A 13,650-nucleotide genomic window follows, 5' to 3' on the forward strand; every position below is an offset into this window, starting at 1 on the left:
ACACGAATCATCATCACTACTGCATTGTTTTATCTTTCTCAAAGAAATAAATACTATAATAGAATAGAGTTTAAGGAGGCGTGGTGGCTGAGCGGTAAAGCGCATAGCTTCCAAACCGGGGCCTCTGAGTCCACCCAGCTCTAAGTTGGGGAAAAGTAAAGGTCGTTGTGCTTGCCACATGACACCCTCGTTAAAAGTAGGCCACAGATCTATCTATCTATCTATCTATCTATCTATCTATCTATCTATCTATCTATCTATTTATCTTGTGCTGTTTTAAACAGTTCCAATCTTAGGGTATCTATCTATCTATCTATCTATCTATCTATCTGTTTTAAACAGTTCCAATCTTAGGGTATCTATCTATCTATCTATCTATCTATCTATCTATCTATCTATCTATCTATCTATCTATCTATCTATTTATCTTGTGCTGTTTTAAACAGTTCCAATCTTACGGTATCTATCTATCTATCTATCTGTCTATTTATCTATCTATCTATCTATCTATCTATCTATCTATCTATCTATCTATCTATCTATATCTATCTGTTTTAAACAGTTCCAATCTTAGGGTATCTATCTATCTATCTATCTATCTATCTATCTATTTATCTTGTGCTGTTTTAAACAGTTCCAATCTTAGGGTATCTATCTATCTATCTATCTATCTATCTATCTATCTATCTATCTATCTATCTATCTAACTTGTGCTGTTTTAAACAGTTCCCATCTTAGGGTATCTATCTATCTATCTATCTATCTATCTATCTATCTATCTATCTATCTATCTATCTATCTATCTATCTATCTATCTATCTATCTATCTATCTTGTGCTGTTTTAAACAGTTCCAATCTTAAGGAAATAAACTTACAATATCGTTATTAAAAGAGTATCTGTTTTGTCTTCGAATTTCCTTTAACTTTCTATGTTTTGTTCTGCAACTCTTCATCTAAATACAAACCTGGAAACCCAACAACACCATTTAATGTTTGCTATTCAATTGTTATGAATGAAAACTTTCAAATACAAAAGCGATCCTTCAATTCTGAACTAAACAGTGAGTCGAAATGAACGAATTAAAGATTGAAGTGTAAAATAACAGAAATGGCGAAAGATTCCCTTTGGACGAGGAGGGTAAATGCAGGAGGTGGAAGACTTTTAAAAGTTTCGTCTCTTCCCACACTGCTGCAGCTAGAGTTCAATATTGATCGTCGGGTATAAGGCTGCTGTATTGGCGTATAATGACAGAAATAAAGGCGAAACAATTAATATTTATTATATAGAACTACTTTTTTATTAGCGTTTTCAAAATTGTGTTTTCTTCCAGCAAAGCAACTTATATTAAATATGTCCATCTACAAGAAAATACGGAGGACTTGTTTGAAGTTCGATTGAAAACACAAAACTATTTTTTGATGTCATAAACTAATTTGGAATTTTAAATTGTTAAATATTTAGGAGATGGAACACACAAACTTACTCCAGGTGGAACACACAAACTTACTGCAGGTGGAACAAACAAACTTACTGCAGGTGGAACACACAAACTTACTGCAGGAGGAACACACAAACTTACTGTAGGTGGAACACACAAACTTACTCCAGGTGGAACACACAAACTTACTCCAGGTGGAACACACAAACTTACTGCAGGTGGAACACACAAACTTATTGCAGGTTGAGATTTAACTCGCTATGGTATAACTCATCAGAATGTTACATTATCATCTAAGCAGAGAAGCATTGAGACATTTACAACAGGTCGGGCTTCAGAAATAAAGTGTAAAACTGTAAATATTTCAAAACCAGACAACAAGAAATGAAAACAAATGCCAAAGTGTTATCAGTCTTTCCTTAAGATGACTTGCTGAATAGTGTTGGATCTAAAAAGTTTAGATAATATTTACTCGTCATCAATAAAACATTATTTTCAAACCAGGACTTCAGAAAACCAAGCCAGAAAAAAAAAACGAGATAGACAAAGAGAGACTCAATGACAGACATACAGATATGACGGTCCTCTTTTTACAGACTTGCTAAGAACAGCAAGAGACCGTTACAAATGGTTTAAAGTTGTGTAAGCGTCAACAACATCGACAGCATTAATGACCCACATTGTTATGAGACAGAAAAAAAAACAAGTTAAAAAATAAAAGAGCAATAACATTTCTATGTCAGCTCGACTGAATTGTAAATCTATTTGATGTTTTCAAACTTAGGAGACACGACTTAACGAAGCATAAATCAAAATCGTCTTATTTAAACATTATATTATATTTTAACTTGACGTTTTTCTTTATTCCTTTTATTGATGTTTTTAAAAATTGAGGAGGGAAAGAAACAATTTTTTTTTATTGATTTGTCGTTTTCTCTCCAATTGTTTCATAGATTGCAGCAGTTGAGATCCCAGGTGATTGATAATGCCAGCATGTCTTCAGAATAGATTGCATTCAGATAATTTTACGTTTTCCTCATCTGCGCATGTCTGAACCTTGAAAATAGTTGAAATGTATAGTCTTTTAAGTCTAAAACTAATGACATTGAATTGTCTCTTGAAGTCTTCAACAAACCATTTAGAAAAAAAAAATTAATTAAATAGCAGAATATTTTTTTTTATGATAGAAGGCATGAGCATATTTTTTTTTCTTGGAAAGAAACATTTTAGAGATGCCCAGACACATCAAGAGGTCGTTTGCTGCCTTAAGAAATGTTAAGACGTTATGTCACGAAAGGCTTTACCCCCAAAATATCATCGTCTGCAAACTTTCAATTGACTCAGACGAACGAGTTAGGGAACAATTTAGAAGCCTGATTGGGCTGTCCTGAATTGAGTTGAACTAGGCTATTGAAATGTTTCGAAGTCAATAAGGTCACGAGTCCTTGACAGCTCTCTAGATTAACTCAAATCGATCTTCCTCTTTTAATATCTCATAAAATGTAAGATAGAGTTGATTCTTAAAAATCTAAGTTGGATTATTTTTAACAGAGGCGTAGTGAGCAAAACGTGAGCCCCCTGGACAATGTATTTTACTGGCGCCCCCCCCCCCCCCCAGTTTCCATGAAAATCACATAGAAATGTAGACTTATAAATAAAAGTATTTAATAATAATATAATACAAATGATCTTAAAATGTATTACCTAACTAAAACATGTAAAATATTTTTTGGGCGCCTCTATGAAGTGGCGACGCCCTTACCTTGGCGCCCGGGGAATCTTGCCCCCTTGCCTCCCCCTCCCCCCAATCTACGCCTCTGAATTTTAAGTACTTGTCCTTATGCGAATGAGGATAATTTAATAACTATTCTGGTTCGTTCATAAAGGTGAAGCCACGTGATAATATTGATAAAACAACGAAAAAAAAACTGTCATTGTGTATTACGTAATTTGTATAGAAGAGATAGAGAATCACGTGGCTAAATTTTGTTTGTTTACGATTGGTGAATGAGGTCCATTGGCACATTCTAAAACCAAAAACAAACTTGTGTTTAAACGTACATTTTTTTTTATTTCAATTTTATTTTTTTTGGAATATTAAACTTCTTGAAAGAAACATACTTCTATGCAATATTTTATTAATCATTCTTCAATTAATTCTTGAGTTTAAAGTGCTCTGTAAATTGTTGACACTTTAATTGCGTAGAGCCGTGTATTTAGTTTTTACTTTGGTGACAAAGCTAATAGAGTCTACAATAAGAAGGTGCGCAAATGTTTAATTAGATCTATTGTTTCATTAAAAGTTGTTCGTGTTTTATTTTCATAGTAAAATTTAAAAAATGTGAAGGGAACATTATCCATGCTAGACAGGTTTATTTCATTACACTACATCAGTAATACCCAAACTAAGGCCCGCAGGCCGCGGGTCATATCCAGCAAGTATCTACATAAGCATTTCTTTTTATTTTCTCTAAGGTCACGTGAACAATGGCTTGCAATAACACAACGTACATGGAACTGATAAACAACAGCACAGAGCTGCAGAACGACTTTCTCAAGTACAAGTTCATAGTGAGCACCTGGAACCACAACGTCCCCATGGCCATGATGGTCAACAAGTGCGTCACGCCCGTCTGGATTATCATTGGCGTCTTCGGCAACGTCATCTCGGCTCTGGTGTGGGCCAACCCACGCATGCGCACCTGCAACACGGCGGCCTACTACCTGACCTGCTTGGCTGTGGCTGACCTAACCTTCCTTATCCTTCACTTGATATACGAGCTGGAAAACCCTTGGTTGCTAGGGACGCTGGATGTGTACATATGGTGCCAGATTTTTTCCATGTCAAACATGGCGGTTCAGTATTTGTGTGTATTCCTAGTCCTCGCCTTCACTGTGGAGAGGTTTCTCTCCGTGTGCCACCCGTTCAAGGCCGAGAAGTTCGGCAAGACGAGAACTCCAAGAACGATCTTCTTCCTTTTTCTGACATCACTGCTGCTCAGCTTTCCTCATGGATACTTCTGGGACATTTCTTTGGTGGGAGAGTGCGTGGTGCGCATGGACGAGTTCCAGCCGGATTCATTCTTCTCCATCTACACCTGGTGCACGGAGCTGGCTATCTTCGGGGTCATCCCTTTGATCGTCCTCCTGCTCAACGTGGCCGTCCTTTACAAGGTCAGAACGGTCGGGCAGTTGAGGATCGGTAAGCCGAAGCACCTCGCGTACGAGAGCCGGCAGTCTCAGGACAGCAGCATGTCCGCGTTGGTGGTGGACAATGACCACCGCTGCGTCAAGCGGTTTAGCGGAAACACCAACGGCGGCTACAACGCCAACTACAAAGGCACCACGGTCACGCTTCTCTGGGTTTCCTTTTATCTGATATTCACTATGTTGCCCAACACTGTCCTCTACGCCATGCAGGCCAACATCCCATTCGGACCTATGCCTTGTCTTATAGAGGAAATGGCCGGAGATGTAAGTATGGTGATAATCATTTCGTTATTTTGATTGAATATATCCATGAATTCTAACCTTAGCAATAAAATACACCAAATTTTCTTGTTTTGCGATGTTCCCAATCAGATAGAACTAAACATTTACTTGCATCCGTGCAAAGTAATTTAAGTGTTATAGTACTACAGTACATAATCCTTCATATTGTACATTATTCCCTTTTCAATACACAAGAATTCATTTTAGTACACAAGTGTACTTTTAGCGATCCCAGAGAGGGATGAGGCTGTTCTTGCATATATATATACGCTGTAACTGTGTGTCGACATCGTGTATTTATATAGCTAAAGCTAGCAGTATTATTGTTGGAGTGACTAAGTTAACTTTTCTATTATATAAGTATGTTTTATTGTGTTTCAATGTTTCAAAAGGGGAAAAAGCAAATTAGTATATATATATATAAATCAAATAGATTTTAAAACAAGATTTCATTAGTATTGTTTTATATGATTTAATACAAGTGGTATCATACAGTACATAAACAATGCCCCTTCACCAAAACTTCTTCCGTGAGGCCTTGATTGAGTTATTGCCCTTTGACAAACATCAATAAAGATTCATTAGGCCAGGCTCACACTGAAGCATATCGTTATAACAATTAGCTCATTGAATACAAGTCAATATTAACAATGTAATAATAATAATAATAACATTATATATATATATATATATATATATATATATATATATATATATATATATATATATATATATATATATATATATAATATATCTCCGTACCCTGTGGTATCATGTCGTCAGTTGGCTTGACAACACAAGACTATAGGCAACCCTCTCGACACGCACACATCTCGTCTATTTAAATAGACCGAGTTAAGGTTTTGTCATGAATAATTTGTAGTTTCTAGCTTCTGATATTCGTGATAAACTTATGGCCTGTTTACCTGCTAGTGTGGACCACTCCGGGGGGCCGATTCTGAGTTTGTGTTTTCCACACAAACTATCTTGTACCTTTTTAAAAAAAATCCTATTAAATTTGTATGGTTTCTGAAAAATCCTTGATCTGATTTAAGATTAAGCTTCTTATTTTCCATGTAGCGATTCTATTTTATTCATTTCATTCTGGGAAAATGGGGGCGGGCGGGGTTGGCTGGTCATTTCATACTGATCAATGGAAAGAACCAGATCTAAATGAAATTGAAGTCGTAATCACATTAAGATTCTTTCACTTCTAGATGTCGTAAAAAGTCTTTAAAAAAAATTGATTCTTCAAATGAATGCTAGCTTTAAAATATCAAGAAAGAAGTCAGAGTTTAGGGAAACAGTTTTAGCTCTATCTACGATCTAACTATCCACCACGACATGTCTGTATGGAAGTACATTTTTGGACATATTATACTGTAGTATTATGTTTGTCTTTGGTACTTTGTATTTTCAGAAAAGAAGATGTTTTAGTGATAGTATTTGTGTATGATATCTAGAGTTTATTGCAGTATTACAGTAAATGCCTGTCGATTGTGGTTGAAAGCAGTTTAAAAAGTAATGAATACAATAATGCTCTCAATTATTTAATTTTAGTTTTTTTTTATTTTCAATAGTCAAACACAGTATTTAACAACCTTGGCTTAATATCCAGTGATGCGAAAAAAAAAAGGAAAAATCTTATCTTGAAAAAAAATAATTAAAAAAAATTGAAAAACATTTTAATGTATTACTTCCCTTCCGCCAACTTAGTTTAAAACTACATGAAAATCAATGAAAACAGTTGATGAGGACAACTCGAACATTTTGTCATGCATAGTACTCTTTTTCTGTTTCCACATACTGTCTGCAAGCTTACAATCACGCCAGCCCCTAAATAGATGGGATGAAAACAACTCTTCTTCATTCTCCTTTCTTCCTTCTCTCTTTTCCCATCTCTTCTTCCATCTCTTTTCTTCCAACTCTCTTCTTCCATCTCTTTTCTTCCAACTCTCTTCTTCCATCTCTTTTCTTCCATCTCTTCTTCCATCTCTTTTCTTCTCTCTTCGTCCATCTCTTTTCTTCTGTCTCTTCTTCTGTCTCTTCTTACATCTCTTTTCTTCTATCTCTTCTTCCATCTCTTTTCTTCTATCTCTCTTCTTCCATCTTTTTTATCTATCTGTCTTCTTCCAACCTCTCTCCTTCCATCTCTTTTCTTCTCTCTTCCTCCATCTCTTTTCTTCTGTCTCTTCTTCCATCTCTTTTCTTTCAGCTCTCTTTCCCTCTCTTTTCTTCTATCTCTTCTTCCATCTCTTTTCTTTCAGCTCTCTTTCCCTCTCTTTTCTTCTGTCTCTTCTTCCATCTCTTTTCTTTCAGCTCTCTTTCCCTCTCTTTTCTTCTATCTCTTCTTCCATCTCTTTTCTTCTATCTCTCTTCTTCCATCTCTTTTCTGCTATCTCTTCACCCATCTCTTTTCTTCCATCTCTTTTCTTCCATCTCTTTTCTTTCATCTCTCCTTCCATCTCTTTTCTTCTCTCTTCGTCCATCTCTTTTCTTCTGTCTCTTCTTCCATCTCTTTTCTTTCATCTCTTCTTCCATCTCTTTTCTTCTATCTTCGTCCATCTCTCTTCTTCCATCTTTTTTGCTTTCATCTATTCTTCCATCTCTTTTCTTTCATCTCTTCTTCCATCTCTTTTCTTCTATCTTCGTCCATCTCTTTTCTTCCATCCTTTCTTCTTCCATCTCTTTTCTTTCAGCTCTCTTTCCCTCTCTTTTCTTCTATCTCTTCTTCCATCTCTTTTCTTTCAGCTCTCTTTCCCTCTCTTTTCTTCTGTCTCTTCTTCCATCTCTTTTCTTTCAGCTCTCTTTCCCTCTCTTTTCTTCTATCTCTTCTTCCATCTCTTTTCTTCTATCTCTCTTCTTCCATCTCTTTTCTGCTATCTCTTCACCCATCTCTTTTCTTCCATCTCTTTTCTTCCATCTCTTTTCTTTCATCTCTCCTTCCATCTCTTTTCTTCTCTCTTCGTCCATCTCTTTTCTTCTGTCTCTTCTTCCATCTCTTTTCTTTCATCTCTTCTTCCATCTCTTTTCTTCTATCTTCGTCCATCTCTCTTCTTCCATCTTTTTTGCTTTCATCTATTCTTCCATCTCTTTTCTTTCATCTCTTCTTCCATCTCTTTTCTTCTATCTTCGTCCATCTCTTTTCTTCCATCCTCTCTTCTTCCATCTCTTTTCTTTCATCTCTTCTTCCATCTCTTTTCTTCTATCTCTTCTTCCATCTCTTTTCTTCTATCTCTTCTACCATCTCTTTTCTTCTATCTCTCTTCTTCCATCTCTTTTCTTCTATTTCTCTTCTTCCATTTCTCTCTTCTTCCATATCTTTTCTTCCATCTCTTTTCTGCTATCTCTTCACCCACCTCTTTTCTTCCATCTCTTTTCTTCTATCTTTCTTCTTCAATCCTCTCTTCTTCCATCCTCTCTTCTACCGTCTCTTTTCTTATATCTCTTCTTCCATCTCTTTTCTTCTATTTCTTCTTCCATCTCTTTTCTTCCACCTGTCTTCTTCACTCTGTCTTCTTCACTCTGTCTTCTTCACTCTGTCTTTTCCCCTCTGTCTTTTTCCATCTGTCTTTTTCCATCTCTCTACTTCCATTCTCTTCTTCCACACCCTCTCTCTAAGATGCCACCTATATCATATTAAAAAAAACACCATTGCTCAACAAAACTCCAAACCTTCAAGCTTCCATATAATTAGGAACTGAGTTCTAAAGCTGTACAAGCTAAAGTGTGTGTACAGGAAAGAACAACAGCAATAGGAACTTGATGTATCATTCCCACTAGAGAAACAAGAAAAACATTTTTAATTATACTTTTTTACCAAAACAAAAATCTTATACGAAGTGTAATTGTATCAATTAGTTTGGATAAGTCATGTAATTATATTTATAACAGATATAGACCAACAGCAATAAATCTGTGCGATTAAAAATATTAATACCAGTTGTTTTTGTTTAGCGCAATTGCATGCTTTTAGCTTTCTCAATACGCTATGATCCTGTCACTTGTCTGGACCAGTTGATAAAATGATGAGAAAGAAAGGGATATCTGGGTGGATTTACCCGACCGTAATTGGTTTTTAAAAGCATTTTCCAAACAAAAAGAAAAAAAAAGGGGATGACCTTTATTCATACTCGTAGCTCACGCCTCATCGGGCCGACGTGCTAACCACTCTGCTAGTGAGGTACTTACGACTGGAGGAGATTGGATAGTTATAAATAAAGATATATAAAGAGGACTAATTCAGCTTATAACTCCATTGCATTCAAGTACTATTTCTTTCCCTTGTTTGAGATATTAAACAAAATAATTAACTACCAATATTTAATTAACTAACTGGTAATATTTTTTTTAAATGGATTCTGGTGTTGTTAGGTAAAAGAAATAATTGTGCGAAGTTTCAGCTAGATTCAAGATTTGGCTTCGGAGAAAAAACGTGTACAAACTTCTTACCAGACAGACAAAGAGACAGACAAAGTGAATTGATATAAGCTTTGTAAAAATAAAAGTAAACATGATGGCAATTGACTAGCATCTCTAGTGCTCTCAAGAATTTTTTTTGCAAGACTTATAGAAAAGCTTCAGTAAGATTAGTGCACCTTGTCACATAAAAAGGGGGGGGGCAGAAGCGGTAGAGTAGTTTAAATATTTTTGCACTTATATCATAGTCAATAGTCTTTACTTTTTATTGCTGCTATTACTATTAATGTGCGTTTCAATTTATAATAATTGTGTATGTTCTATTTCATTTTTTTTCTATGTTTTATTATCTACTTAAATAATGAATAGCTCAATTTCCTTTTTTTTTTTTCAGCCTGACTGGCGTAATTATTTCTCCTTCATTTCCGTCAAGATCGTGGTCAAGGAGCTCAGCCTCTCGCACCACGTGGGCAACGTGTTCATCTACCTGGCCACCAGCAGGCGCTTCCTACGTCTGACCCTCAACAGTTTCTTCACCCAGACCAAACGGTGCGGCAGCGAGACCAGGGAAACATCTTTGCACACCATCCGTGCGGCACAAAACAGAACTCTGGGAGACGAAGTGTAAGCAGACGATGTTATCGTACCAAAAGTAACCCAAATATTTCTGGGATGCAGGTTAAATCGTGGATCATTAACTTCGTGACTCTAGAGTATTACAAGACTGACTTGCTGTACTGCACGTGCAATGATACGCCCTTGGATCCATACCTAATCTTGAAAGACTATTAGACAGTTTAAAACTAGTCACCAAAAAGTATACGTTTCACTCTATACATCGTCTTTATTCAGAGTTCCAAGGAATCAACGGATCTTATGAGGTAGAATAAAATGAACTTTTTCATTAGAATTTATTCACCGAAGAATGATTCACTGCATTACTGGACTTAAAGGAGGTGTCTGATACTAGTAAATTGGAACCTCATCTGCCTGTTACTCAAGAACTCGAAGGCCCGGCACAGCATTCCAGTGTCTCTGCATGTGACTGGTAAGAACTATTTGACCCCGAAATGTGCGGCTACAATCTGGCATGTTGCTTTTGTTGCCTGTTGGGATACGTTCTGTTGTGTCAATTTTTTTTCATTAGTGATGAGACCTTTTAGTTCATTCTATGTCCTAGACTAAAGGGATCTTTATTCCAAGTGTCTGAACATTTAATTGTGAGTCTTTCTCTGGCACTTGGAGGATCAATGCAGTAAGACTAGATCCTTTTTCAAGTGTTGCCATTCTATTGTCATACTACTCCTTGTAAGGAGTGTGCTATTCATTCCATGGAGAGCTAGTGGGCCACAAGGTCTATACAAAAAGTATGAGGGAATAAGCAACTTTAAACAAATGTTACACGGAGACATGGAGGCGCAGCGGCTGAGTGGTCAAGCGCTTAGCTCCCAAACCGGAGGTCCTGGAGTAGAATCGGATTTTTATTTCGCGATCTTTTAGCCTCTGAGTCCAACCAGCTCTAATGGGTACCTGACATTGATGAAAAGTTGGTGAAAGGTAAAACCGGTTGGTCATTGTGCTGGACAAATGACACCCTAGTTAACCGTGGGCCACAGAAACAGGTGTTCTTTACATTATCTGCCCTATGAACTACATAGTCTGAAAGGGAAACTTTGATTCATATAGCCTATGTCTTGTATTATTTTCATAAGAATGTAATTGTGGCAGTAACAGGTCACAGAACCTTTACGTTATTTTCCATAAAATAATTTATGGAACTAATAAATAAATGCTATAAATACAGTATGTATGTATTTATGCCTTAAATTGATAAAAAGTGAAAACAGTGTTGGTTTGTATTCACATGTTAAGTTCTTACATTTACGGTATAATTTCAATACGAAAGGAGCATTAAACTTTCACTAGATGACTTAAAGCTTATCTAAAAGTAACAAAGTTGAAAGTAACTAGCGGTAATTAAAGGAGATTTGATATCATGATCCACAGAAACACATTGTCAAAATTATAGCTCAATTCTTTTTTTTTTATTCAGTTGGCAATGGTTATGTTCAGTTTAGCGTCCTTGTCAGTCCTTGATATTGTTCAGTTTATGTGAATATCTCTAATAGAAATCCACTGCCGATTTGTTTCTATAGTTATTCCTTCCTCAGAGACTCCTGGGCCTGATAATTCGTGTCAATCATCCTACGCCCTTTTCAGTTGACAAGTCATGACATTGACCTGCAGAGGCTAATCAACAAACTTTATGTTCTTGTTATCTGCTAATTAAGATTTCTTTAGATCAGCAAGAATTTATTTATTTTTATAAAGCGCAGAACGAAGGGGCCAAGATCTAATTTTGCTGCAATGTCAAATCTTCTGCTTTTCGAATGGCGCCAACAAACTTCATTAATCAAACTTGATGTCAGCAAGAAAAACTTCAGAAGACAAGGAGACATGTCATACAGTGAATCTTGGTGCTGATGTGTCACTTTGATTGTGTTTGTGCTTCACAGCGTTCAGACAGAGGGCTGACACGGGATTGTAGGTCTAGATCAAACATCAAATCTGGGGGTGGCTTAACTGAATCATTTCTTGAACCTTGTTGGCAAGTGATGTGTTGATTGAATGCTGACTCTGGTCACATTTATTAGTTTTGTGATTTACGGGACGACGAACAAACATTAAATACATTTATTTAAAAAAAAAAGCGGGAAAAAACTTTCTTTTAGTAGAACAATGTTTTTTTTCTTCGCTAACTCAATTTTTCAAGATTCTGATTCTCATACCAACTAAAGGAGCAATATCTTCACATCATTTTCAATGCTAACTTGCTGGAGCATCAGTACTTGAATCTGAAGTTTCAATATTTCTTCTTGTTGTTTTTTATGCTATTTTCAAGCGTATTGTACTTAAAATCATTTTTTTTTTGCTGCTTACTTAACACGGGTGACCTCTGTTATTGAAAGAATATTAATTCAAATTATTTTTTTAGCCGGCTGAATGCAAATCTCGGAGCACAAATTTTACATACCTAAACTTGATACTACCCTGCCCGTTGCCATCCCCCGTCGTCCTGCGGAAGGTTTGGACTCGGAAGGGAAGTAGATTATCTTCAACTCTGAAGGAACATCCAAAACATGTCAAACATTCTACATTTGTATAATACAGCGAGAGAAGTAATGTCGTAGTCCTCCTCTATCAGAATAACGCAATTAATAAGGCAAGCTAATTAACAAATAGAGAACACGATGTTAGCTCGCTATAAGTGTATGGCAGATGTGATAAGATTTAATTATTCCTGAGTATATGGTTTTGTTTATAAGTTCCTTGACAACGACTTCATTCCTTTTACTTTATGTATACTTCATTCAGGAATCATTTCAACATACCAACATACATCAACCATGGGACTGTGAAGCCATCACAACTTAATCCAAGATTTTACGAAATCTTATGACACAATTTTAAAAGAAACAAAAAAAAGTTACACTTCTTCGTCAACTTATAGCCTGGTATTTAGACGAAAATCTTTTTTTCTATTCATAATAATCATTTCTTTAGAAACCAAAGTTTAGTTTAGATAATTTTATTTGTCTTATAATTACACTTATTGAGAAAAGAAACATACATACAATATCTACTGCATTATTCCACCTAAAGATTAGGTTTTCATTAAGAAGCATTAGATCTACAACTCTAAACTTATTATCATTTGTCTCTTTACAAGCCTCAAAATATTGTCTTGCTGCTATGTAACTAGAATAGGGTAGACAACTTGTATTGAACGAGTTAATTTCCATACAGACTGAATTGATTCTCTCAAAGTAAAAAACTTTACATTATTATCTTCTAAGGTTGTTCAATACTCTCGTACGTATTATAAACAACAAGCAAGCACAAACTATAGATACAAACATAAAAACTTATATAAGAAATATGTTCTTATTTTGAACATTATGTATTCATACGATGTATGTGTAATATATAGTATGTATAAATACATTTCAATGTAATGTGATGATGTCATAACATGTATAGACTTCAATTATTTCGGATTATTTTGTAACTGTCAATAAAACTTTTCAAACTATGACAATGAGATAACTTTGTTGATTTTATTTTACATTGTAGTGTATAGAAGTCATATGAGGGGATGACTTGAAGAATAGTACATGATGGGAGACCACTGACAGAGGCATTTCAAGTTCAAACAGGAGTGAGACAAGGCTGTTTACTCTCTCCCTTCTTGTTTCTACTAGCCAAATATTGGGTCTTGAAGACAGCCACAGACCAGAA

The 13,650-nt window shown here is 35.7% G+C and overlaps 1 protein-coding gene across 1 annotated transcript in view; it reads left to right on the forward strand.

Annotated features, from left to right (window-relative positions):
* Nucleotides 1-13,367, forward strand: part of LOC106052314 (uncharacterized) — a 95,813-nt gene extending 82,446 nt beyond the window's left edge. Inside the window, exons 3-4 of the mRNA XM_056016000.1 lie at nt 3,916-4,914; nt 9,746-13,367. Coding sequence (XP_055871975.1) covers nt 3,928-4,914; nt 9,746-9,979 — 1,221 coding nt within the window. The 5' untranslated portion in view covers nt 3,916-3,927 and the 3' untranslated portion in view covers nt 9,980-13,367. The remainder of the gene's footprint in view (nt 1-3,915; nt 4,915-9,745) is intronic.
* The last annotated feature ends 283 nt before the right edge of the window (nt 13,368-13,650 follow it).

The sequence above is a fragment of the Biomphalaria glabrata genome, chromosome 1, assembly GCF_947242115.1.
Source record: "Biomphalaria glabrata chromosome 1, xgBioGlab47.1, whole genome shotgun sequence".
NCBI classification, from domain to species: Eukaryota; Metazoa; Mollusca; class Gastropoda; family Planorbidae; genus Biomphalaria; species Biomphalaria glabrata.